The sequence below is a fragment of the Carassius gibelio genome, chromosome A4 (genome assembly GCF_023724105.1).
Source record: "Carassius gibelio isolate Cgi1373 ecotype wild population from Czech Republic chromosome A4, carGib1.2-hapl.c, whole genome shotgun sequence".
Taxonomy (NCBI): domain Eukaryota; kingdom Metazoa; phylum Chordata; class Actinopteri; order Cypriniformes; family Cyprinidae; genus Carassius; species Carassius gibelio.
This window is the reverse complement of record NC_068374.1, coordinates 11,984,240-12,010,093: the sequence shown is the minus strand read 5'-3', so window position 1 is coordinate 12,010,093 and position 25,854 is coordinate 11,984,240. Positions and strand designations below refer to the sequence as shown.

Genomic DNA, 25,854 nt, shown 5'->3' with positions numbered 1-25,854 from the left:
TAAGTTTGTTGACTCCATTTGAAGTGCTTGGTCTTAAATGAGTGAGAATTACTTCATCGTCCAAAGACATTGGAATCAGGGCTTCATCGCGCCACAGAGTGATGCTTAGTATAGAGCTTCCACACTTCAGGTCCAAGTCTAAGACGGGTATTTCTCCCATCTCAGACTGGGTCATTCTTATGACCTTCACCTGTAAAAGGTAAAATGTTAATAAAAATAATTAATACAATAGTAATAAAAACAATAGTTAACTACTTTCGTAACAATAAAAATACTTCTAAATAATTTATTAATCTTCGTTAACTTTAATTTAAAAGTTTAGTTTAATAATACATTGTTAAAAATACAAGTTTAATATGTTAATATTAATTATTGGACCTGGACTAATGTGAATTATGAACAGTTATTTATGAATAAAAAATTTGCAAATAAACACTTTGTTTATTTAATGTTAGTTAATGGTAGACAATGCATTAATTAGCATGAACTACTGAAACCTTATAAAGTGTTACCAAAATATGAACCAGCCGGCGATGATTCTTTTGCTCATGTGTATATAAATTGTATAACAGCTAGGGCTGGATGATATCTCAAAAATTATAATATCACAATATAAAATTTGTTTGATAAATGTTCGCTATTATGTTTATCCGCAAAATAGTTCATTTTAATAAAACATACTCAGAATAATTAACTTTCAGTATAAAAAAATAGGTTGCTACAATTTTTACAGATGTTACTTATTTTGATAATGAACATAAAATTACACCAGCATCCTTACTTAAGCTACTACTAATATCAAAATGCATTGCTGAGACAAAAAAAGTAAACTATATCGCCCATTAGAACACACAGGAACTTATTAATATTTCTATTATGATTTTTTTTTAATTAAAATGACTGTAAAAGTGTATAGAATTCCAAAACATGAAGTGTTTATGATGTTATGACCATAAATATTAGTTTTAAACCACAATTAAGTCTTGGTTCTACAACTTTCACTTTGGTGCTGTCTTTAAAATTGAAAGAAAGATTTGACGATATTTTGATTGTGATAATCATCAATACTGACTAATATGAAAAAAGGACATATTGCCCAACCCCTAGTGTTTCTGAACGTGAAGTGTTAGAACCATAGACTGTAAAAAAAAAAAATGGACGTAGTGTCCGTGACGTCACCCATTGAATTCAGAGGAGCATTTTTGAAGCCTAAAGTGCAAGCCTAAGCGGCCGCCATCTTAGCAGCACATCACCGTGCGTCACTCCCAGATAATTGAAAATGGGCAAAGAGGCAGGACGTGGGTGGAGCTGAGGTGCCTGGTTGCTGAAACCACGTTCGGCTACATCGACATATTGGCGGTTGATTTTTGAATACTTCCAGAGGTTTCCAGCTTACTCGAGGTAAGTTAAATTAACATGAAACTACACATTAAAACTTTAAATAACCATTTATCTGTTATTGATATCACCAAGACACCTCAAATCTCACGCATTTACACACACACACTGGAATCGCTATCTTTGTGGGGACTTTCCGTAGACGTTATGGTTTTTATACTGTGCAAACTGTATATTACAGTGTATGCGCCCATACACGGTGTATACCCACTTCTTTAACAGTCGGCTTTGGATATACCCACTCCTAACGTTAAATCCCCTCTGATGCGCATCATTCAGTAATGTCCTGCATTAGCCAAAACCAGTCCACCACATGAATAGCTATTCCAATAGAATGTGAACAAATGCAAATATTCCCTAAAAACACCCAGTAAAGATAGTGATGTGGTCAGGACTGTTGCGTCGGCTCTCTCCAGCCTCCAACCCCCAATCCAGTTAGAGAGGATGCCTGTTCATGCGCCAGAGCATGTCACGGGAGGCGCGCAGAGCGTTAAAATAATAATTCATTATTGATTACTATTTGAATCACTACATTATAACGAAAACAATACCTTAAAATGAAAAGCAAGTCTTTACGATCACAGAACCTAACCATCATACAAAACGTTATGCTTTTTTTTTCAGTGATTAATTCCTTTTGCCATGGCCACTTGTGAAGCATCCACAGCAGTCTGTGCACACAGCTTAAACTGTAAGCACTAGTCTTGGCTACTTTACATTTTAACAGCTGATGTTACACGGTACGTTTAAAAAGATCAGCAAAAAAAAAATAAGACTGTCTATATTTTGAGGTGTTGCTCCCTTGTTCTATTTTCTCCCACATGTGGCAGTATTGTCAATGTAAAAAAATTAAATAAAACTAAGCTACCTTTCATAGTTAACTTCTTATTTTTCATTACCTCTAGCATTTATTTAACACATTTATTTTACTTCCATAGACACAGTGTGGATCATTGATGACAGCTATGCGAGACGCGGTGCCCAGAGAGCTGCCCAGACAATTGGAAGCAACCTCAGTCTGCCAGGTGTCCGTGTCTGCTGGTTTGGCTGGGGTGGACTCCGGTGGAAAGGGCTTCTCCCCTTTTTCTATCGCTCCCTGGAAGGAAGAGCCGCACCGGATGTCCTCATCATCCACTGTGGTGGCAGTGACATAGGGCACCCTGGCATGAAGATCATGTTTTCAGCTGTGACCCAGAGGTGCCGGTGGAAGGCTGGTGCCAATCCGGTGAAACTGGACAAGTCCAGGAAGTTTGTCAACAGTGTTATGGCTACATTTGTTCGTAGCCTAAATGGTGCCATGATTGAGCACCCTCACATTAGGCATGACAGTCCTGGGCTATTTTTGTAAGATGGAGTTAATTTCACATCTAGGGGAAATTATATGTTTTTAATTACTATAGGTAACTGCCTTAAAGACACATCCAAATGCAGTGAGCTGCTTACAATTGGCAGTGTCACTGCTTTTGAATTTGGCCTTTAGGGCCCATTTGGATATGCTTAAATATAGCCCTGACTATCATGGCTAATGTTGAGTTTTTATGTTCATTATTAAGCAACAAATGTAGCCATAACACTGTTATCACCTGTGCTCTTCCATCACTCCTCCTTTCGTTTAATCGTTTTTATTTTTTATTTTGTTAAGCCTTCAATAAAACCACTTGATAAAAATGTTCCTGCTATGTGTTTTTCTCTTATTGTATGAATTAATGAAGAGTGTTGCTTGTTTGTGAAAGATAGAGCTGGGATAGAAGAAAAGGGTTTATGAACAATGTTTGAAACATTTTGAGTGTGCTAAATAAATTAGATTTTTGAAATGATTTAACACAAACTGCTTTTAATAAAGAAAAAACTTAACTATAGGTTCAAATATGGGGTGCTTAATAAGTAGTGTTCATGTGGATGTGTGTTGATAACATAGAATACAGTGGAGTACAAGTTAAACACAAGGCTTAGCAAAGCAATAGTGTGCAGGCAACAGCAGAGAAGAGAATAAGCCATGATGGAAACTGGGACCACAGCACTCCACATCTGGAGGATGGGTACAGAATCAGCTCCTCTCGCACATCAACAGACAACATGAGGTACAGTTAATGACAAAAAACACAAGCAGGGAACATAACCTGTCCTACGTGAGAAAAGGATGACCAGGGCAAAATACATTCAGTATGGCCTGTCTTGGTTAAAAGCCCACTCACCTTTGCAGGAAGATATTTTGAAAAATGTCAGTAACCAAACAGTTAACTGGTCCCATTGACTTCCATAGTAGGAAAAAATATATACCATGGAAGTGAATGGGACCAGTTAACCAGTTCAAAATATCTTCCTTTGTGTTCAGAAGAAAGAAATTCATACAGGTTTGTAACAACATGACGGTGAGTATATATGTTGACAATTTCCATTTTAAGGTGAACTATCCCTTTAATGTATTATTTCTAACTATGTGGATGGAGTATGTATAAGATTAAATTTAGCAGAGAATATGGTATAGGACAATGTGATATAAGCATTAGCACTCTTTGGACTGTAATTGTTTCCCTTGGGGACATCTTAGGCCTGGTTCACACGGGACGATTTTAAAATTGTCGGCCGATTTTCCAAACCTGAGAGACCCCACACACGGCGATAAAAAATCACGGGTCTAACAGTTTTGGTCGCTCCGTGTGTGGTGTGCAGCCACACGGCAATATCAACACATCACACATGAACCGATTTAACTCCCGAGCATTCCCAGGTCAGACGGGAAATCTCGCAAAATCCCTCGAGATCAAACGTGACTTTAGAGTAAACAATCATGGCGGACGAAGAGGATGCAGTGGCCATAGTTTGTGCTTTGTTTTTAACGGGAAAAAAAACATAAGAAAAATAAGAAAAGGCGATGGTCAAAGAGGTGGAGACGACGCGAGCATGGACTATACTTGCTATATCATGATATGGAGATAAGTTGTTGTTTTATCTCATAGAAATGTTGTTACGTACTACACAGATTAATAACCGTTGAAATAAACGTTCATATATTCGTTTCCATGTACTCTGGTGGACTGCAGTTGTGGATGTAGTTATGCCCATCGACTTTATTTGTATTTGTTATATTATATACCCCGGCTGTTTTGATTTTGTTTCCCGGTACTATCACTGCCTCGTCACCTCGCTTTCTGATTGGCTACACGCCACAGTCCACAGGCTGCGTGATTGTTTGTCCTCGGGGGACACCACACACGAGAAGAAATCGGGCAAAATAAATCCAACATGTTGGATATCCCCGATTTGAGATCGTAGCGGTCCCGACATTCTTCCGAGCAGAGGAGAGCAGTCTTAACACACCACACACGGCAGGAATATTTGATCAGATTATTTTACGATAATCGGAGCATCCTAAGATTGTCGGAAGGGCTGAATCGGGGCTAAAATCGGCCCAATTATCCTGCCGTGTGAACCAGCCTTTAGAAATGAATTTTCATGGACTCTCAGGGATAAAACCATTGCATTTGGATGATCATTTATTCACACTTGAGAAGAAAAAATCTAATACAAAAAAAAAAAAAATCACATACTAGCCCTTGTAAATGTTGAAATTTCCTTACATCCCCATGGAAAAAAGGTACTATCCAAAATAAAGTTTATTTAGAGATATATTAGAGAATGATTTAGAGAGATTCTCAAAGTGATTGAAATGAGTATTCGAGCACCCCTTGTCATGAAGGTAGCACTTAACAAATCATGTTGTGTTTAAGTCTTTGAGCTTCAGTGTTGTATGTTTGAAAGCGCATTTTGAAGTTTGTCGTTTTTTTAATACAGCACACACAGATTGTGAAGAATAACTGATCAGGGACATGACTCTAGGAATCATCACAGTGGTGGAAGATGTGACGGACCCCAATCCATGCGACTCTTATAATGTGGCCCTTGTTACAGAGGAAGCAGTTGTTCTGCGAGGACTTGGTGACATACCAAATGCGTATGTGAACATGATGAGATTGCTTTATGCTCTTAACATAAACTACCCAAAAAAACTCAAATACACATTTGAGGTATTCAAGCGGCTGCTGATGTACATTGGAGCGGACACGTGCAGTGCAAGAGTGCACTCCCTTAAAAATACATTGTTAAAGATGTTGTTGAGGTAAGGTGTTGTGTATTCCTACCAAAGCCCTGTGTTTGTTGAATATTTTACAGTTTTTCTTTACTAAGTTCTCTGCATCGATGGCCTGACATCTGTTTTCAACAAGATTTTTAATGTGTTTTAAAGTTATTTCATAATTAATGGGGCATTAATGTGAAAAGTCTTTGTGTTAGTTTACCCAAATTGAAAATTCTTTTGTAAGATAATCACCCTCATGTTGCTCTAAACCTAAAAGACCCTATGTTTGTCTCTTGAACATACATCAAGTTATTTTTAACAGGGTATATACTGCAATCCTTAAGTTAAATTTACTACTTTTTAATACCTTTTTCACTACCTTCAGAATATTTTTTAAAACCATCACGACACTGAATTGCAAGTGTTAATCAGCGACCTTTCTATTATTTACACAGATTTTGACATATATAACATACAAAAAATAATAGATTTAGAGACTGATGTTGACAGCATATTGAACATTTATTTCACTTAGTAAATAAAAATAAAAGAAATACCATAAAATGTGCAATGGAGAAAATGGATAGACCGAACAATAAGCCTGCCTGTTAGTGTTGTCACGGTACCAATATTTCAGTATTCGGTACCGATACCAGTGAAAATCCACGGTTCTCTGTACCAATTTCGGTACCAAAGCAAAACACAAAAATTTGCTAATAAAAAAAAAAAAAAAAACTTTTTTGCACTAAAAATAAAACCAATGCCATTCTTTATACTTATTTAGAATTGTGTTTAAAGTTTTTCTACAAGTTATATAATTATGATAAACAGTAAACAAGTTTCACCCAAATTTAATTTGTCTTTTAATTTATCAAATTTAAACACATTTTATGTTTGGTAAATAAAGGAGATTTGCTATTAAAATTAAAACATGGAAGAAATATTGAGATTTATTTTTTTTTTAAATAAAGTTTTTTTTTTTTTTGCAACAGTGGTAGCAGTATCACATACGTTTTACTAAATAATAGTAATATTTCTAGCACAATGCCCTTATGTAAAAATTTTCTTTTAGGCCTAATGAATGCATATTTGTCATTTTGAAATTGCTATTTGCGCATTAGCTCCGCCCACTACCGGAGAAACCGGTATGTCTTCTGCTTTTTCGAAAATGAATATGAATAATTCTAAATTAACTCCATTATTTTGACAGGAGAAGACAACAGATGCTGAAATTAATGCAAGCGTCATGCGCTTCAGTCTATGTAGTAAATAAACCAGCACGTCTCTGCCATTCATTAATTCACACAGAGATGCGCAGAACACGGATTCATATTTCAAGCAACTTTTGCGGCTTAACATTTACAGATACTGCTCCATATGGAGATTTGATTTGATTAATTTATGCTTTCACAAATTCCATGACTTTCCATATTAAAATGTAAGTTTCATTTACATGACTGGATTTTGAGATTCAGTACTCGTTTTCTGCTTCGCGGAAATCATAGCGCTGTATGCGTCAAGAACCGGGTTTGAACGGGACCTCTGTACTACCGGTCGTTAACCCAGCTATTAGAAAACTTGCATTTGTCCATGAAGACGACGATGGTTGTCCAGTCGTTGAAGATATGCCTTGAAGCAAGTCTAAAATAAAATGTAAGCCAGCCACTTCTGTTGAGCGCGCAGTGTTCTGAGATGATGCCGAACGACCACTGAAAATGACGCCAGCATCAAACATACGTTGAGACGGAGACGGAAAATCTTTGATTATGTGCCCAGATATGCTAAAGCCCATATAAACGAACTAACATGAACGCAGATAGAATTTCAATCAGAATAAGACACCTGATAGTCTGGAAAAAATAATACCTCTGAGACCACATTTAACACTTTTAATGGCCTTAAATTTGACCATTTTGATTTATCACTTTTTAATACTTTTTAAAACCCTGCGGACACCCTGTTTAATGGAATCTGTGAGCTTTCTGTCCCTTCTTTGACAGCCTACACAACTTTCAAGGATCTCAAGAATCTAGAATGGAAGTAAAAGACATTCTTAAAGTAAGTCAAGTGATTACAGTGGTTTATATATTTGTTTACATGCAACCGTATCTGCTTTCGCATTCAAACTAAAAGCATGTGCTGTCATGTTCTTGTAAACATGATGGAGAAAACCATTTAATAAAATGGAATGAAACACTCACAGTGATTAGTAAAACTGAGCTTAAACCACTGAAATCACTTGGATTACTTTAGGGATGTCTCTTCTGGACCTTGAAAGTGCCAGTTGTGTAGGCTGTAAAAGGTGGGACAGAAAGCTCACAGATTTCATTAAAAATATCTTAATTCGTCTTCCGACAAAAGCAAGTCTAAACGGGTATTGGATGGTATGAGGGTGATCAATTAACAATGGTATTAACAGTCTTTTTTTCTAATGAATACACTTTCCATGCATTTTTCTTAATACATTTTCACCATTAAACTATGAAATTGCAATACTTTTTTATTTGACAGATTGTTTTATTTTGAAATGAAATAATTTTTCTGTAATTACTATATAATGTAGTTTTGAGTTTGTATTTATAAATATTCAGAATTGTTTAGAATTTTACTAAGAGAAGTTGTTCACTGTATTTTACAGTTAAAAAGTTGTTACTAAGAAAAAATTCATGGTAATCCTTTGAATATGTTAACTGAGTTTGCCCTTAACATTTATTGAATTGTAAGGAAAAATAAAATTGTTTGTATTGAATTATTTGGTTGAATGTGTCATTGCAAGTTGAGAAAAAAAATTGAGTTCAATGAACAAAGATTTTAGTAAAGATAACTTGAAAATGTAAGTTATCGTATTTCAACTAATCTTTACAAGTCCAGGTTACTTTAAATAAGTAGTTGGGTCAACTATTTTAACTATGTCAACTAAACTTTTTAAGTTGAACAAACTTGGTAGAGTAAGTCAGTAAAACTTCAAAGCAAAAAGATAACTAAAAAATGTAAGTTGAGTGAACAATTTTTTTTACAGTGTAGTGCATATAAGTTGTATTGCCTGCTTTTATTTAAGCCATCATTTACTTGAGCGGATTTGGAAAAAAAGATGCAGTTTAAGTGAATGGCGACTAGGTATATCACTCCTTATAGTTTTGCATGATCATTTCAATCTCATCTCGATTCCATGGAGGAAAGTAATAAAATGTATATATATACTTGTTACCAACAGGTTACATGCTTATTCAAACTGATTCATGCTTATTCATTTGGCCCAACTACTTTATTAAAACTACATTAAAAATAATTCCTGTTTTGATTAGATGCCTAGGAAACCAGCCTGTGGAAGTCATCAGTGCTGCAAAGGAACAGATTATTACAGGAACAAACATCGCAGTTCCCACAGAAATGGTTTGGGCAGATTTAAGCAAACAACTAAATAACAAAGTTTCACCAAAGAACCTTTATACTATTGTGAAGACAAACAGGCACAATATATGGCAAATCCTTGAGCTATGCAGAATCGACAGAGACACCCAAGATCAAGGTCCAAACTGTGACAGCTCACAAGAAAGCTCAGCAGATTTTCATTCAGCAGCGTCAAAGGCAGTCACAAAGCAGTCAATGCTACGACATTACATTTGAGATCAATCTCTCATCAAAAATGGGTAGAAATCTGGCCTGAAAAAGTTGATTACAATGACAAATCACTCAACACATGTAAAAGAGAATACACCATCCAGAAACGTGGTGCATGGACGAACGTCCTGTATGAGGGGATATGGAAAAATATCAAGACTTCATGCACTCTTAGATTTAAGTGGGCAAAAATCTTTCCAAATGTTGCATCTCACTACATAGACATAATTGGACACACTGCACAGAGTGTGACGCACAATTGTCTATAACAGCAGAGAATATGCCAGTGGATAATGAACCAGTTGTGCTTCAATGCATAATCTGCAATGTTGAAGACACTCTCCATACTGGCAAAGCAAAATGGAGGTTATCAGGGGATCTGAGAACATGTGTGTCTAAAGAACTCTGGGAAGGCCAAAAACCAGCACATGTATGGCGAGCAACTGAGGCTTACAAACTGATGGATGTTGGTGACCCAGAGCCTAGCCACCTGTCAAATCTGGCAACATTAAGAAAAGCCAAACAAAAGATGGATGACAAAGACCTAGGAGACAAAGACCCAATCATGTCATTGCATCTACTAAAATACAGGGTACCCTACAATGGAAGCATTCATGACATAGGCCTTGATAGGTTGTTTTTTTGCATTACTGGACCCCATCTCAGATGCAAGTGTATCAAATGAAATCCAAGTACTCTGGTTCATTTATGAGTTTTGATGCAACAAGTACAGTTGTGAAAAGACTGAGAAGACCCTGTGGCAATTCTGGACATGTCTTCCTGTATCAAGGAGTTTTGTGTTCAAAGGAACATTATATTCCAGTAGTGCAAATGCTGTCAGAGAGCCACACAATCAATTCTACTGCCAACTGGCTTACTGAATGGAAACGAGCAGGTGCTGCTGTGCCCAAAGAAGCAGTCTGTGATTTCTCCTTGGCTTTGGTTGGAGCACTGGTTAAGGCCTTCACTCCTTACCCAGACTTGAAAACATACACCAATCAGTGCTTTGGAGTGCTGGCAGGGAAGCCCGAAGACTCAAAGCTACCACCCTGCTTCATCAGAGTAGATGTTGCACACTGCATCAAGCTCATTAGCCAGTGGGAATGCTTAAGACAAAAAGGAAACAAGAGTTAGAGAATTTTATCTACGAGCCATGGCACAACTTTTACAGTCTGATACACTGGAAGACGCAAGGGAGCTTATTCATTCAATTGCAGTTTTTGCCTTCAGTGAATCAGAAGGAAACAATGACAAAGGTTTACCTGTAGTCTCAGAAACATGCAAAGCACAACTGAAGAGATGATTTGCAGAGGGGGTCTTGCCTTGTGTCACTGAAGATTACCATTTACCATTCTTATTACATTTGGGACAAGCTCCGGAAGAAAATGCAGATCGTCTCTGTCACCATGATGTGCTGCAATCATCTTACTTTCTTCACAGATTTCTGTAACCCATGTTTTCAGATCTGTGTGAAGCGTCTCCTCGACTCCGACCCCCTCTGCAAATTGTCTCTTCAATTGTAACATAAACCTGAAAAGAAAAAAGACAAAAATTCATGTCTTGAAAAATGGCAACTACCAGGCTAATAAGCCCATCTTGGTTGACAAGATGCTTGTAAGTGTAAATAATACCTGCGCCCAGGGCCGTGCACAGACCTTTTGAGGGGCATGTGCTGAAACTGAAAAGGGGCACCCCCTCCCTTTTTATTATATCAAGATTATTTAGTAAGCCAGCATAAAAGGAAGAAATGGTCAAATCTTTATGACAAATTCAATAACACAAAATAATAGTCTCAAAAGCTTTAGATTTCTTCACGATTAATAACAACAATAATAATAATATTAGATAATTCGATAATATAGATAAACATAAATATTTGTAGGGTCCTGTGTTTGTGAATTGCTCTTGTGTACTCCCTCTTTTTTAAATTGCATTTATAGAGAAAAAAAAATACTTGGCTCATACATAAACATGTTAACCAAATAATACAAATTAGCTTATAAAACCAAACAGAAACCAAAATCTTTTTTATTGAACTTTACGCACTTTTTTATGAACTTTGCAAAGAAGAAAATGTTATATATTCTCTTTTTTAGCTATTGTGTTTGGTTTTATAAGCTAATTTGTATTATTTGGTTAAAATGATTATGAATGACATTGAGAAGAGGGCAAGGTGAACAATGAGTCAAGTATTTTTGACAAACTTTTTTGAAATATAATTTAAGTAAGTATGTCCAACTCAATTCCAGATTATAAGAAACTATAGCCATACCATCACTATAACATATCCAACATGTATCCGCCTACCTGGCATAAATTTGATACTGTGGTGGACCAGGTATGTTGGTCTCTTGAAGGTCTCTTATTCACTACACTTTCCCTAAAATAAGCCAGCAATGAAAAAATAAATAAAAATGGTGTAAAAAGTACAGTTGCAGTGAAAAGCATTTCTGAAGGATCACGTGACACTGAAAAGTACTGATGTAATGATGCTGAAAATTCAGCTTTGATCACAAAAATAAATTACATTTTAAAATATTCAAATAGAAAAACAGTTATTACATTTTTTTTTTAATATTACACAATATTACTGTTTTTGCTGTATTTTGGATTAAATAAATGAAGCCTTGGAATGAATCATGAATTACATTCTGCATGATAAAATATGAAGATTTCACAGTGATCTGTAAAAAAAAAATTGTTACTACATTACTGTAGTAAAACCATGTTTTACTACATTTTACACGTGAGGACGAGCGGAGAGTATACTATAACATGATTAGCCTAAATGTTAATAAATTAAGTGTATCAGCAATCATAAATCAAAGAAGAAATTTCTTAGAAATATAGTTATCTAGGTGACGGGGATCACTCGTCGCTTTGTGTAAGTACCAGTATGAAACAGCGGGGGGCGCACCTGTTATGATTTTCCGATGGTAAAAACAAATTATATGTTTTTGTATTACTTACCAATATATAGTTTTTGACCAGAGAATGTGTGCATCTCTGAATTTTTTTTTCATCATTAAAACGGTGACGGCGCCTGCCGGCATCACATTACATTTTCATCTACAGGTTACAAACTAGTTTTTGTAGCTATATAGACGGAGCGCTCAGTTTTTCCTGTGGTAAAATGCATTTGGCCAAAATCGCATTTTATAAAAGATGAAATGCTACTGTATGCACAGGCTATTTATGTGTTGGCTATATATTGGCTATGACTAGATGGCAAATGCTAGCCCTCTCTCTCAGGCGACGTCCCACATGTCTCAGTCAGTCAGACAGACATCCAATAAATAAAATATGAGCCTTTATAGACATAGTGATTAGTAGTACTTATTCAAAGATATTTATTTACCCTTCGCAAAACTTTGTTCAGCTCAGCTGTTGTCTACTGTGCGGCTGCTGTGGAACTTTTGATTCAATGAATATAGAGGGGGCGGAGTTATCAGCTTACTGACAGCTTGAGGATCGAATAAGATTTACACAAGCTCGTTTTAAGAACTTTCATTTGCGAAATATTAGTAAAACAGACAGACAGACGTAAAGGGTGACCAATAGCATTGATAAAAAAAATAAAAAAAAAACTCTAAAAAAAGGGCACTTCGGAGTGTAAGGGCAAAAAGGGCATGTGCTCTTCACAGGTTGAGCCCTACCTGTGCACGTGCCTGCCTGTGCCTTTGATTCCTTTTGCCAGTGCCTTTGTTCTGCATTCTGTGACAGTGGATCTTTCAGTCATTATCTCAACAAAGAACACACAAAAAATGAAATGTTTGATTTGGTGAAGACCATAGTCACAAGAGTTGGAAAAGATGCTTACGCAAGGAGGGCAAAAATGCAGGTCCAAGTGTCTGAAGCCACTGAAATCACCCCAAGAGTGTCCAGATAGCTGAAAAATTAAGGATGATCCATCAATTAAATTCCTCTGCAATGGCTCGGTCACACACAGATGCATACCTCGACAACTGCTGTGTATTGAAACAAGTTTAGATACTAACCATCCACTGCCTGAAATCCTTGTCGACATTGAGCTGGACAATCAGCTGTTCACTTTGCGAGGGGTTGTCGCATTCATTCCAGGACCAACAAGAGAATCTCTTGGACATTACGTGGCTTACTGCAGAAGAAACTCTTTTGCCTGGGAGAAATATGATGATCTGTGTGAATATGTCACAACAGTCTCAGCAAAAACCAAAATACAACCCCATGTCACGTTGTTCACAAAGGAGGACTAAAACCTTTGATTAATGATTATTTTGGACTGGTTTCTGCAGAAATTAGTTCATAATCAATAAGAGATTGGACTATATTGATTTTTCTATTGTTGTTAATCACCATGATCTCTATTCACTTTATGACTGTTTTAACAGCATTCTTTTTTTTAACCCGAAGTTCTATTTTTCTTTAGTAATTGTTCTGTTATTTGTACCCAGATCTATTAATTTTAGGACTACTCTTACATGAAGTCAACATATTTTTGTAGTTCTCTTATTTTATGGTTATTTAAAAAAACATTTGTAAATTCTTTCACAGAAATCGCTGTTATTTTTACATTAATCTTTGCATTTAAAAGGAAACAAGTTTGGGAGCTAAATAAAAAAACTTTAACCAGGTGGTTTGCTTTCATACTTCACCCAACAACAAAAAAAAACTATATGACTTTCTTTTTTTCGGCAAGTACGAAATGACAGAATCCTAAACTGGTCAAAAGTGAGGGAAGACCTGCTAGTTAAACAAGCTATACAGCAAACTAACAAGTAACAGTCATCGATTAGTTGCTTTAAAGACGTATTAAACAAACATAAACACTGCTCCTTGGTTCTCTTTCTCCTTCAGAGAAAGATAAAATGCACAGTTTGCTTTGTGCATCTGTAACAAAGGCCTAGATAATGCAATATAGCCATTTAAAACAAACTACAGTACCCTAAACTTCCATCTGATAAATTAAGCTCGATTTGAATAAAAAAAACATAACAAAAGGAAAAACAAACAAACAAAGAGTGTGCGTCGCAATGTTCCGACATGCTACAAAGTTTTCAAAAAGCTGGGAGACACCACATAAATTTTTTAATAAACAAGCAATAGCCTTAGCATCAATCAATCACATAACCTACCTTTTTTTTATCTGGAGATTGATAAAGTAACTGAAAATAAAACATTTCCATATCTAACAAAGAAAAGAACAATGACAGCTGTGGCCCTGTGCAAGCACAAACGAACCCGACAGGTTTGTATTCAAGATGGATGGAGATCGCGGCCTGCTTGCGTGACGTCACTACTCCTCCAAAGATTTTGTGATGTTTAAACTAAAGAATGGAATAATTTTTGATGGTTCTTTCTACGGCACAAAACAGCACAAATCGAGCACAAACAAACTGCACAGGTTTGGGGCGATTTGGATGGCATGGGGTGGAGAGTGACGTCACTGCCCCGAGTTATATTTGTTATTTCTTAAGGAGGGGATATAGATAGAATGTTAATTTTAACAACACAAATGGGCACAAACCAGCACAAACGAATGGCACTGGTTTGGAGGGATTTGGACAGTATGGGGTGGAGAGTGACGTCACTGGCCCGTTTTGTGTTTGTTATGTTTGAGGACGAGAAATAGATACAATGTTAATTTGAATGGCACAACCCAGCACAAATCTAGCACAAACGAATGATACCAGTTTGGAGAGATTTGGCTGCCATGGGGTGGAGAGTGACGTCACTGTTCGTAAAAAGTTTATTTTTGTTATATAAAATAAGCGGTCATAGTTACAGAGTTTCTCTTAACAGCACAAACCAGCACAAATCCGGCACAAACGAATGACACCGGTTTGGAGAGATTTGGAAGCCATGGGGTGGAGAGTGACGTCACTGTTCGTAAAAAGTTTAATTTTGTTATATAAAATAAGCGGTCATAGTTACAGAGTTTCTTTTAACAGCACAAACCAGCACAAATCCGGCACAAACGAATGACACCGGTTTGGAGAGATTTGGAAGCCATGGGGTGGAGAGTGACGTCACTGCCCAGAATTGTTTTTGTTATTTCTAAGAAGAAGAAATATATTTGACGTACATTTCAACAACACAAACCGGCACAAATCAAGCACAAACTAATGACACCAGTTTTGGGCGATTTAGACGAACTGGGAAGGAGACTTCGAAAATATTTTGGATATATCTATGGAAGGAAAATAGATACAGTGTTTGTTTTAGTGGCAAAAATCGAGCACAAATGAACTGCGCTGGTTTGGAACGATTTGGGCAACATGGGGTGGAGAGTGACGTCATACAGTCAAAAAAAGAATGTTTAATATCTCAAACACCAAACCAGCACAAACGTTCATTTCTGCGGCACAAATCAGCACAAACGTAGCACAAACGAATGGCATAGTTTTGGTGATTATTTTTTTTTTATGGGGTGCCAACACCAGTTTATTTCTAAACAATTAAATTTCTCCTTGCATATTTTGGAACCAGCAGGCCATTCTGGGTTGAGCGACTGACCCCACGGAGTGAGTGAGCAGAGCGGGATATATTCAGCAATGTGCTTATTGATGATTTTTTTAAATTCTTGACAAAATTAGAATATATTAAGGTGATTTTTTTTTTCTTGCCTAGTTCCTACGTATATGGCCCAATGACGCTACGATGGGCATTTACTACTTTAAAAAAATGCAGGTCAGGAAGCAGGTCGGATACAATATTTTCTTTTGTTTTTTTTGTGGTCCGAGTTGCGGGCAGGTTAGTTGAAAACATCGGTAAGGTGCAGGTTATTAATACATTGTCCCGCGCATCACTGGAAGGAATAGCCAGAGGCTTTAACTTCTCTAGTAATTTAATGATTTCTCGGTTTAATTTGACATTTTCTAGGTCTAGCTTTGTCCATTTTCCTATTTTCAAGATCTCCTCTTCTACTTTCACACAGTCAAGTTTGATAAGCCTATAGCTGCTATAGTTTGTTTTTATCGAGCTCATTTGGATGTTTCCTTCTCTTTGTATTTTTCAATTAGCAGTTCTTTGTCTTGTGTGCTCTCTGTACAAGTCTGGGTTAGGGTTAGGGTTAGGTCTCCCACTAATGCTGGCGCTACAGTGTTATCAGCTCAAGTTTCTGTTGCAGAAGTTGGCTGACTTCATGCAATAGCACCCATGGATGAATAAAGAATAACTTGCTTTTTTTTTTTTACTTTACAGAATTGTGTCCTAATTCAATTTATATTTATAATCAATATATATATATATATATATATATATATATATATATATGTATATATATATATATATAATGTTGCTCTGACTTTTTTCTCTCACTACTGGGAATTTTGCCTTACACGGCTGTGTATCTCATCACCACGGTAAGCAGGGAGGGGACCAGAGCATATTACAGTGTCTGACATCGTGCTTGCAAGTTCAGACACCTCTTTAACCTGTTAGCCAGCACCCCCCATTATGGGACTCACATTATTATTTTTTCTTTTTTTTTACCACACTTAAATATTATTTTATTTGATATAAAAATACATGAAATTATTCCTGGAGCAAGCTAGAAAAGTAATGAGTTGAAAGCCACATGTCTCATGAGTTTCTATTTCAAATCTGAATAAAATATCATGAAAAATTAGACTCCTGCTAATATTTTTATGAGACTATGTCTACACCCCCACCCCCCAAAATATATAAAAAAACTGTACTATTTAACTATTTAATCAGTAAACATACCACTGCATAGTTTTTTTCAATTATAAAACACTAAACAGAAACTTAGACATCATAAAAGTGATTTATTTGAGCACTAGAAAAATACAATAAGAATAATTTGAGTAAGAAAAATTAAAAAAGATTTAACTTTGTTTGCCAATTACAGAAAATCCTGAGATTGCTTGAAATGCAGCATTTACTATGAATTACGATGCAAATAAGTGCTGATGTGCTGATGGCCACTTATACAGATGGTAATAACACAAATGTGCCATAAAGTAAATAATCCACTCTCTCTATTCATATAGACGTGTTCACTTTGATAGCCGTGATCATACAGTAATAGCGAGCTGATTTGGGCTGATTTGCACTCAAACAGATGGTAATCATGCAGATTCATTCACATTCAACATAAAACACACTCTCACATATATAAAAAGCTTTGAAAAATAAAACAAACAAAGACAAAGGCGATCGTTATAAATTCCGCCTCCATCAGCTGACAGGTGCGTCACGAGCCGCCATGAGAGAGTGCCAAAATTAAAATAAACAATCTTTCGCCTATCTTTCATTCATTCTTTTTTCCAGTGGATTGTCTCATTCCGTTTGTGACACTGTACGCTGCAAAACCATGCCGTGTTTTTACTACCAAGATGCAGTTTCCGACCGTGAGTTATTCCATAACGGACGCAAACAATTCTGTCGCTGAAAAACACAAACGTAAACAAATTAATTATGATCCATAATACAAGGTTATTGCTTCGTTGGACTAAACGTGCTTCATGAGATGTCATTCAGTGGACCCTTACCTTTCTAACTAAACCGGGATTTACAGCTGTGGATGTGTTTATGACTCGTTGTTATGACGGATCTGGTATGTACAGCGTTTCTAATGTTCATGTTTTGATGTGTACTGCTTACACAAATCTAGCAAATACAGTCTTTATAAGCTTTCCATTGAAAACCAGCGATCTGTTATCAATACTTGAGGCTTAGATCTTTATAATGCTATATAGTTTTTCAAGATTAAATTTGTCCCGTTTCATTTAATCTATTTGTAAACACAGACACATGCGAGTTGAGGGGAGTTGAGGGGCGTTGAGGGGCATTGAGGACGCCTGCGTCGGGGTGCAGGTTTAAAGATCATTAGTGCCAGTGTGAATAACAATCTTACTGTATTTACATTTAGCATTAGCCAGCACTTTTAAATTTGCCAAGATGTCAGGCGCTCTGGCTCCCAGTAAACATTTGACTATGGTGGCTGGTGTCTCTATATTCACGTTCTGTACAATAGAAACACCAATAACTAGAGCACTTTCATCAGGTTTCTCAGTGCGTGCATCACTGAATGAAGGGAACTTGTTTAATGTTTTGATCGGAACAGAAGAGCGTTGTTTTGACCCACGACTACGCTGCCTCACCGTCACCCAGTTGCCCTGCTGCAGAGGCTCTGTTTCCGTAACCTAACAATGTACAGGACTCCCTGAGCTAGACGCATCCAAAGCCGTATCTAGAGCCCTCACAGTCTTACTGTCCTCGAAGTTTGGATGCGTGTCTCTAATTCTGAAATCTTTCCTGTAAGCCTGGCTATTTCTCTGCATTTATAACATGTATATCCCTCGTTGCCAACGGAGAAAGCTAAACTGTACATTTGGCAAGCGATGCAAACAACAACAGCAGGGGAAGCGAATAACTCACTCTGAATGAAGAATGATTCTGACTTACCAATGGCGTGTGAGATAAAAGAAATGAGGCAAAAGAAAAAAAAATCGGTAGTAGATGCGAATAGAAGCGCGAGTGGAAATGTGAATGACAAGCTAATGAGTGCTAACGCGGTGTATGCGCAAAGCATTTGCAATGTAAAGTTTAAAATAGGGCTGTGCGATTAATCGAAATCGAATTGAAATAGCTATTTGAGACGTTGCGATTTATTAATTAAGCCTGTGACGTGGACGTGATATTACTCCGTTCCAGAGAATATGCATGACTGTCAGCATTGAGTGACAATCTTGCTACCCAATAGATTTGAGGGCAGCTCTGTTCTCCCCAATCAGCACCGCTCTAGCCAACTGTGTAAATGCCCACCATTAAAAAAAAAAAAAAAAACTGAAAGCAGGACAGAGACAGAGTGGGATTATGGCATCTACATTTAGGTCAATAGTTAGACAAATTAAAAGTAAAGAAAAACTTTAGGCTTTGAAAAGACAGACAACGAACAAAAAAGGTAATTTACTAGAGCTGCGTCACAATGCATGTCAAGAACATGTTCGCTATTCCCCATTCAGAAGACCGCACACACAGCCTGTGTCTCTAAATGCTTCTCATACTCGCCCGGAGCCGTTCACACTTGCCGCACTCACGCAGCCTGTTTCGTAACACTCGGTTATATTCTCACACGGCCTTGCCCCGCAAATCCCACGAGCGCATCTGGCACATGTCGCAACCTGTGTCGACTCGCGCCTGGCTCCACGTTTAAAACGAATGTAAGTCCAGTCAAACTGCTTGCTAATTTCACTAGAATGTAATGAAACATTAAACACATTTTCCACTTGTTCTTAAAATCAATACAATGTAACATGTAATACTTAAATAATTGACTAAAGAAATACAGCTCTTTATTTATATAAAAATAAATATTTCCAGTGAAATTTCCAAGTCAATAAAATTAGTTTTACCATCATAATCATGATTGCTATATATATATATACAGTATTGTTCAAAATAATAGCAGTACAATGTGACTAACCAGAATAATCAAGGTTTTTAGTATATTTTTTATTGCTACGTGGCAAACAAGTTACCAGTAGGTTCAGTAGATTGTCAGAAAACAAACAAGACCCAGCATTCATGATATGCACGCTCTTAAAGGGGTGATAAAACACGATTTCACTTTTCTAACTTTAGCTAGTGTGTAATTTTCCTGTGTGAGCATAAACAACATCTGCAAAGTTACAACGTTCAAAGTTTTAAGCAAAGGGAGATATTTGCTTTTAAAGAAATCAATTTCTAAGGACTACAGCAAACGGCCGGTAGGGACTACACGACATTCCTCCAGGGTTGCTGACGTCACTAAGCCCAATATTTACATAAACCCCTCCTCCGAGAATAATAAATTAGGTGGGGGGCGAGGCCATTTTATATTGCTGTGGAGATTGAGAAGAGTTGTTGTATGCTGGAGTATCTTTGCCGCGATGCCGACGAAACGCTGTTATTTTCATCCGGATTGCAGGTCCACTTTGTTCAGCCTTCCTAGGGACGGGGAAGTTAGGGATCAATGGTTAAAATTGATTTTTAACTCGGTCCCTCAAAATTATTACCCAAATCTCGCTCTCTGTGCTGCACATTTTACGGAGGAAAGCTTCCACAATCTTCGCGAGTTCAATGCAGGATTCGCCCAACGGCTTGTCCTGAAAGATGGAGCAGTTCCAACTTTAAAAACAGAAGCTGTTTACGGGCAACAAGCTGTAAGTATGACTTATTTTTCGTCGATGTGTTTTACTGTATTGGTTTGTATCGGCTGTATTGCTAATTGTACGTTGTATCAAGGAAGTGAACAAATAACAACGCTGTTTGGCTCTGCATACCAGTTTGTTAAATGCTTATTCATACTTAACGTTATGCGACAAACCCCCTAACGTTACAAACTTTTTTCCTTAATCTCAACAACGAACTTGGAATTAGTGTATATTATTATTTGATTGGAGCGTTTATGTATTGTTTATCTACATGTTTGTTAATCTGCAGGCATGCTAAACATGGTTCTGCGTTTGATTTGGCTACTATAGTAAAGCCAATGTTTAGTGTTCGTTTTGGGTTTATAGTTATAGCGACAGATATTTGGCTAGAAGCGTTCTAAAAATACAAAAGTAACGATTCCATTCAGTACCGATTACTATAGATCTTCACTGTTTAATCAAAAAAATCCCTTTGAGGACTAATACAATTTGTCAGAACCATTATATGAAAATCTTGCTTATGAAGCTTATTTTTGTGGTCCAATGATTATTATCCAGTAATTTTTTCTTACTATTTTTACATGTCAAATGTATGTTTTAAGCTGTAATTTGATCATTGATTACATATTGTCATTATTTCTTACAGACAACATCTCAGCAGGGTGCGAGTTCCCAAGAGCTCCCCACTACATCTACACTTCATGAAGTTGGATGTCAGTCAGACCCTATAGAGACCGAAACTGTAGCCACAGAGATAAAGCCAAAGATGCGATCAGTGGGCACACAACTTTCAATGGGTACATTGAGCAGTTTCCACTTAAGGAGTAAAGATATGAAATACACACATTAAATATGTTTGTGTTACTTTATCATATGCTGTTCTAGTACATATTGTCTTTTTTATTATAATTGTTATACCGGCTACTGAAACTTATGTGTATGAGAAAGTGGCTTATGTTTCTCACTGTAAAAAAAATTGTAATAGCATGACAGAGGGTTATGAGTAATTGTATTTTTTACTTTTTTTTTTTGTAGGCATTCAGGCAATATATTATGGTCATGATGTGGGCACCCAAACAACTGACATGTTTCCTGATGTGCAGCTGTCTTCAACACCAGTAAGGGGCTCAGTCTTCAGGCCCAGTAAGAGACCTCGTCTGGTGTTCGATGAGGAAGAAGTATCAGAATTAAATGTCGAACCCACTGATTCCACATATAACCCAGATTCTGTTGTGACTGAAGAATCAGAATTGGCGTAAGATATAAATACATATTTACACACTTTTTTTTACCAATACATTTGTGTTTAAAAATATATATATAAAACATGAAAGCAACTTCCTAATATTTATTCTTTTTATATCGCCTTAGGATAGATCCACAGCCCGACCACAGCGATAACAAATACATTGTTTTTGAAAGCTGTCTTCGAGAGCTGTTTGTGTCCTGTCCAATTTGTAAGACAAAGTGTGTTGTCCAGAGCAGACGAAGGGGGACTTTTGTTGCATTCACCCAGCTTTGTGAAAAGTGTACCTACTACAGACAGTGGCAGAGCCAGCCCATTGTTGGGAGTACCCCACTTGGAAACCTGCTATTGTCTGCTGCAACGTATTTTACCGGTGGATCTTTTAAACAACTAGAGAAGGTATTACAATTTACAATAAAATTCACAAAAAATACTGTGTTGTTTCAGTATGTATGTACTGTATGATTTCTATGTTAATAGATTTTCAAAGCCATGAAGCTCCAGATGATGCATTTCGTAACTTTTAGGATTCATGCCAGGAATTTCATTGAGCCTACCATAATACACCAGTGGAACCAAGATCAACTAAATCTTATAAGACAGCTGTAAGAGGGAGGAAATGTTGCTGTGGCTGGAGATATGCGTGCTGACACGCCAGGTACGTTTAGAGTATATTTGAAAAAATCACAGCGTTTATTTTATAGTCTTTGAGTTCTCCTAAAATATTATGATACTGATGTTCTCAGTAATGTTCTATATCTGATTATGATGTTTACAATAGGACACTCAGCAAAATTTGGCAGCTACACCATTTTGCACATGGAAACCAACAAAATTCTGGATCTTCAACTAGTTCAGGTTAGTAATTAAGCATTTAAAAAAGTGTTACATTTTCTTTTATCTGTTATTGTTTATACTCTACTCTTTTTGTACATTTGAAATGTTGTGTACCCAACACCAGAGCAATGAGGTTGGTGGAAGTTATCATATGGAAAAGGAGGGATTGAAGCGTCGTCTTGATAAGCTGGAGTCTAATGGTTTAGCTGTTGACTACATCGTCACCGATCGCCATCCGCAGATTCAGAAGTACCTGAGGGACCGCAATATCACTCAGTTCTATGACGTGTGGCACTTTGAGAAAAGTAATTATTTATCTTTGTATTATTAATTGATACTTATTCAGTTAATTGTTAAACCTAACATGTACATTTTTATTTTTGGGGTAATTTGATTTTCTTGAAATGATTGTACAACGAAGCTTTTACTTTGAACAGGTTTATCTAAGAAACTTGACAAACTTTCAAAGATGAAGGACTGTGAGGTGCTGAAAAAATGGTTGCACAGCATCAAAAACCATGTTTACTGGAGTGCGATTTCCTCTGAGTCTGGGCCAGAAAAGGTGGCGAAGTGGAATTCACTGCAGAACCACATACAAAATGTACATGTTCATGAGAACCACCTCTTCCCCAAGTGTGAACACCCAGACAAAGTTTCCAGGGATCCAAAAAAATGGTTCCAACCAGGTATGACTGTATAGAGAGACAAAAGACAATAGAATGACAGTAAAATAGTAAAATTATGAAGATTTTCTTCATATTTGATCTGTTTGGCTACAGGATCAATAGCGCTTCATAAAGTGGAAAAGCTATTATAGAACAAGAAAGTTCTCAAGGATATAGAAAAGCTCAGCCACAACTTTCAGACGTCATCACTGGAGGCTTTCCACAGTCTGATTTTGCGTTTTGCCCCAAAGAACGTGATTTTCCCTTTCATAGGAATGTTGTGCAGGTAATAATCTTTGACATGTTCAGTAATATTTGTAAACATTGTTTCTAACAATTGTTATGGAAATGTTTTTTTATTCATTATTTTATTAATATTAATAATCTAGCAGAGATATAAAGAGATCGAGAGCCTCCCATCTTGGCGAGCACTCTCACATTGTCTTGACTGACTGTGCAACTGTGAGCCTTTCTTGCAAGAAAGAAACCATTATAATCATTGATTGAACATTTGTCTCTTATTCTGAATTGTTTGTTTATTTGTCACAACAGTCTACTAATCTTTCCATATTTTATGGACTGTGCACTGATTACAGGCTGTATCTTGCAGCGATGCACTATAATGAAAATGCTAACCGTGAGCAGGCAACAACAACAGCAAAGCCAGTGAAAATAGAAACAACATACAGTAAGTTGTAAAATGTTTTATTAACAATAATATAAAAAAAGCTATAATAAAATAAATATAAGCTTACAAAAAATATTTATGAATATTACACAAATGTTAATTATAAAACAAAGGTAGATTATTTATCAGTAATTATATAAACCCATAGAGGGACTCAGTATTCTGTTCTTTACAGACTATGTCGATGACCTTATGAGCCTTCTGTTACATAAAGTCTTTGTGGACCCCAAGCCATATGCGGAAGAGCTGCATGCAATCCCCATTCCACCTCCTCTGTCATCACAGTATGAAAAACCTTCATAGAAGAGGTGATTGCCCAGCGTGTGTCACGATTCAGTCGAGGGGTGGCCGGAACCCAACATACTGTCCCGCTGGATCAGGAAACTGTAGGCGGATCCGGTTAACAACACATGAGGGGATGACAATCCTCACACTACGTCCTAGGTAGCCCCAGCACCAGCTGACAAAGCTGCGATAGGCCAGATAACGGAAGCGCCTATGGCAGGAACAGAAAACGTCAATATAAAAAACCAGTGGTATATTGGAAACATGTATATGTGATGTGAAAATATGTTTGATAAAAATTTATATTTTGATTAAATTTTTTTCTTTGAATAACATGTCTTGTGTAAATGTATATTGTATCTATTGTCTTTTATTTATATTATTTTACACAACATAATTTCATAAAATGTAATAAATACTTACTCCTCTTCATTTCTGCGTCTCACTGGTCCATAGTCGGCTCTGTAAATATTATTGATATTTTGCAAAGTATACGGATTTAAGCAGTTTGGTTCAAAACCTGGATGCTCAACCATACATTTAGGAGGGTCTGGAACCTCCATCATTCGTTTTACAACCTAAACAGTAATGTAAGACAATGAGAACATACTCTACAATTAACCTATGTTCATCTTTTAAATATGAAAAAAGGATTATACAGAACTATTAAGACGTTATGCATAATTTTGGTACTAGCTTATTACACTACCTTCTGTATTTCTTTGCAGCAGATGTTTTCCTCTTCAGTTGGCATTTTTGCACAGTTATTACATGTACACCTAATAAAATATATATATATATTTTAAATAAAAAAGGTTCTTGAATACTTTTGTTAATAGACAAACACTTATTATTGTTATAAATTCAACATCAACTATTATAATTAGTACAATTAAATAACAGCGTATCTAAAAAAAGTATTAGATAACAACAATAAAAAACATACCATTCTGAAACGTCATTTAACAGCCGTTCTTGAACAGGAAATGCTCCATCATCTTCATCAAAATTTTCTGGGTCCGATTCGGGCTCAAATTGGTATGGTTTTATTGACGCCATTGTTTCTAATACCCCCAAAGCACTGACTACTGGTAAAGGTAAGGGGCGTGACGTTACCGAAAAACACAGTGTGTTGTGATTCGCTAGGCGGTTAGCGAATCACAACACACTGGGGCAGCTATCCAATCTGAGCCCATTGCCATTTTTGTGGGACTGGCTTCATGGAACCCGGAAACCATCAGACCGTTTTACATGGAGGGACGGAGCAGTGTAGAGTAAAGGTAAAATATATGAAAAATAATGATTTTTTTTAAAAAACGAAGCATGAACATATGTTATAGTGCACCCCACGAACACAATCAAGCCTTCGAAAAACCGTGTTTTACCACCCCTTTAAGGCTGTGCAATTGGGCAATTAGTTGAAAGGGGTGTGTTCAAAAAAATAGCAGTGTCTACCTTTGACTGTACAAACTCAAAACTATTTTGTACAAAAAAATGTTTTTTTCTGGGATTTAGCAATCCTGTGAATCACTAAACTAATATTTAGTTGTATGACCACAGTTTTTTAAAACTGCTTGACATCTGGGTGGCATGGAGTCAACCAACTTGTGGCACCTCTCAGCTGTTATTCCACTCCATGATTCTTTAACAACATTCCACAATTCATTCACATTTCTTGGTTTTGCTTCAGAAACAGCATTTTTGATATCACCCCACAAGTTCTCAATTGGATTAAGGTCTGGAGATTGGGCTGGCCACTCCATAACATTAATTTTGTTGGTTTGGAACCAAGACTTTGCCCGTTTACTAGTGTGTTTTGGGTCATTGTCTTGTTGAAACAACCATTTCAAGGGCATGTCCTCTTCAGCATAGGGCAACATGACCTCTTCAAGTAT

At 36.7% G+C, this 25,854-nt stretch overlaps 3 protein-coding genes and 2 long non-coding RNA genes across 9 annotated transcripts in view; 2 read left to right on the top strand and 3 right to left on the bottom strand.

Moving 5' to 3' along the window:
- The window catches only part of LOC127969489 (C-type lectin domain family 10 member A-like), a 423,625-nt gene that overhangs the window by 40,072 nt on the left and 357,699 nt on the right, over positions 1-25,854 (top strand). The window lies entirely within an intron of this gene.
- Positions 9,732-10,805, bottom strand: LOC127970052 (uncharacterized). Its single transcript, XR_008156491.1, has 3 exons — positions 10,729-10,805; positions 10,360-10,627; positions 9,732-10,203 (listed from the first exon to the last, which is right to left on the bottom strand). It is a non-coding gene; the product is annotated as an uncharacterized LOC127970052 (long non-coding RNA).
- Positions 11,404-16,068, bottom strand: LOC127970079 (uncharacterized). Its single transcript, XR_008156510.1, has 4 exons — positions 13,096-16,068; positions 12,918-12,986; positions 12,754-12,811; positions 11,404-11,477 (listed from the first exon to the last, which is right to left on the bottom strand). It is a non-coding gene; the product is annotated as an uncharacterized LOC127970079 (long non-coding RNA).
- On the top strand, positions 19,651-23,995 carry LOC127969462 (uncharacterized). 4 transcript variants are annotated; one of them, XM_052571486.1, is made up of 11 exons: positions 19,651-20,247; positions 20,885-21,035; positions 21,274-21,493; positions 21,610-21,883; positions 22,012-22,142; positions 22,266-22,342; positions 22,446-22,626; positions 22,759-23,007; positions 23,101-23,272; positions 23,583-23,674; positions 23,850-23,995. In XM_052571486.1, the coding sequence occupies exons 1-5, from the start codon at positions 19,975-19,977 to the stop codon at positions 22,033-22,035; spliced, it is 942 nt and encodes a 313-aa protein (XP_052427446.1). In that variant the 5' UTR covers positions 19,651-19,974; the 3' UTR covers positions 22,036-22,142; positions 22,266-22,342; positions 22,446-22,626; positions 22,759-23,007; positions 23,101-23,272; positions 23,583-23,674; positions 23,850-23,995. The 4 variants fall into 4 exon arrangements, with proteins under 4 accessions (XP_052427446.1, XP_052427426.1, XP_052427440.1 ...); XM_052571466.1 differs by having other exon boundaries at positions 21,965-22,142; XM_052571480.1 differs by lacking the exons at positions 21,274-21,493; positions 21,610-21,883; positions 22,012-22,142 and having other exon boundaries at positions 23,597-23,674.
- Positions 24,008-25,309, bottom strand: LOC127969780 (P2X purinoceptor 7-like). Of its 2 annotated transcripts, XM_052571882.1 has the most exons (4): positions 24,906-25,309; positions 24,669-24,738; positions 24,383-24,537; positions 24,008-24,170 (listed from the first exon to the last, which is right to left on the bottom strand). In XM_052571882.1, exons 1-4 carry the CDS (start codon positions 25,016-25,018, stop codon positions 24,008-24,010), a joined length of 501 nt encoding a protein of 166 aa, XP_052427842.1. In that variant the 5' UTR covers positions 25,019-25,309. The 2 variants fall into 2 exon arrangements, with proteins under 2 accessions (XP_052427842.1, XP_052427847.1); XM_052571887.1 differs by having other exon boundaries at positions 24,669-25,295.

Coding starts and splice junctions, on each gene's coding strand:
- LOC127969462 (XM_052571466.1), top strand. CDS start 19,975: ATGCCGACGAAACGCTGTTATTTTCATCCGGATTGCAGGTCCACTTTG. Junction 21,036..21,273: donor GGGCACACAACTTTCAATGG/GTACATTGAGCA, acceptor TTTTTTTTGTAG/GCATTCAGGCAATATATTAT. Junction 21,884..21,964: donor CTTTTAAACAACTAGAGAAG/GTATTACAATTT, acceptor CTATGTTAATAG/ATTTTCAAAGCCATGAAGCT.
- LOC127969780 (XM_052571882.1), bottom strand. CDS start 25,018: ATGGCGTCAATAAAACCATACCAATTTGAGCCCGAATCGGACCCAGAA. Junction 24,739..24,905: donor TTAAATGACGTTTCAGAATG/GTATGTTTTTTA, acceptor ATATTTTATTAG/GTGTACATGTAATAACTGTG. Junction 24,171..24,382: donor AGACGCAGAAATGAAGAGGA/GTAAGTATTTAT, acceptor TTCCTGCCATAG/GCGCTTCCGTTATCTGGCCT.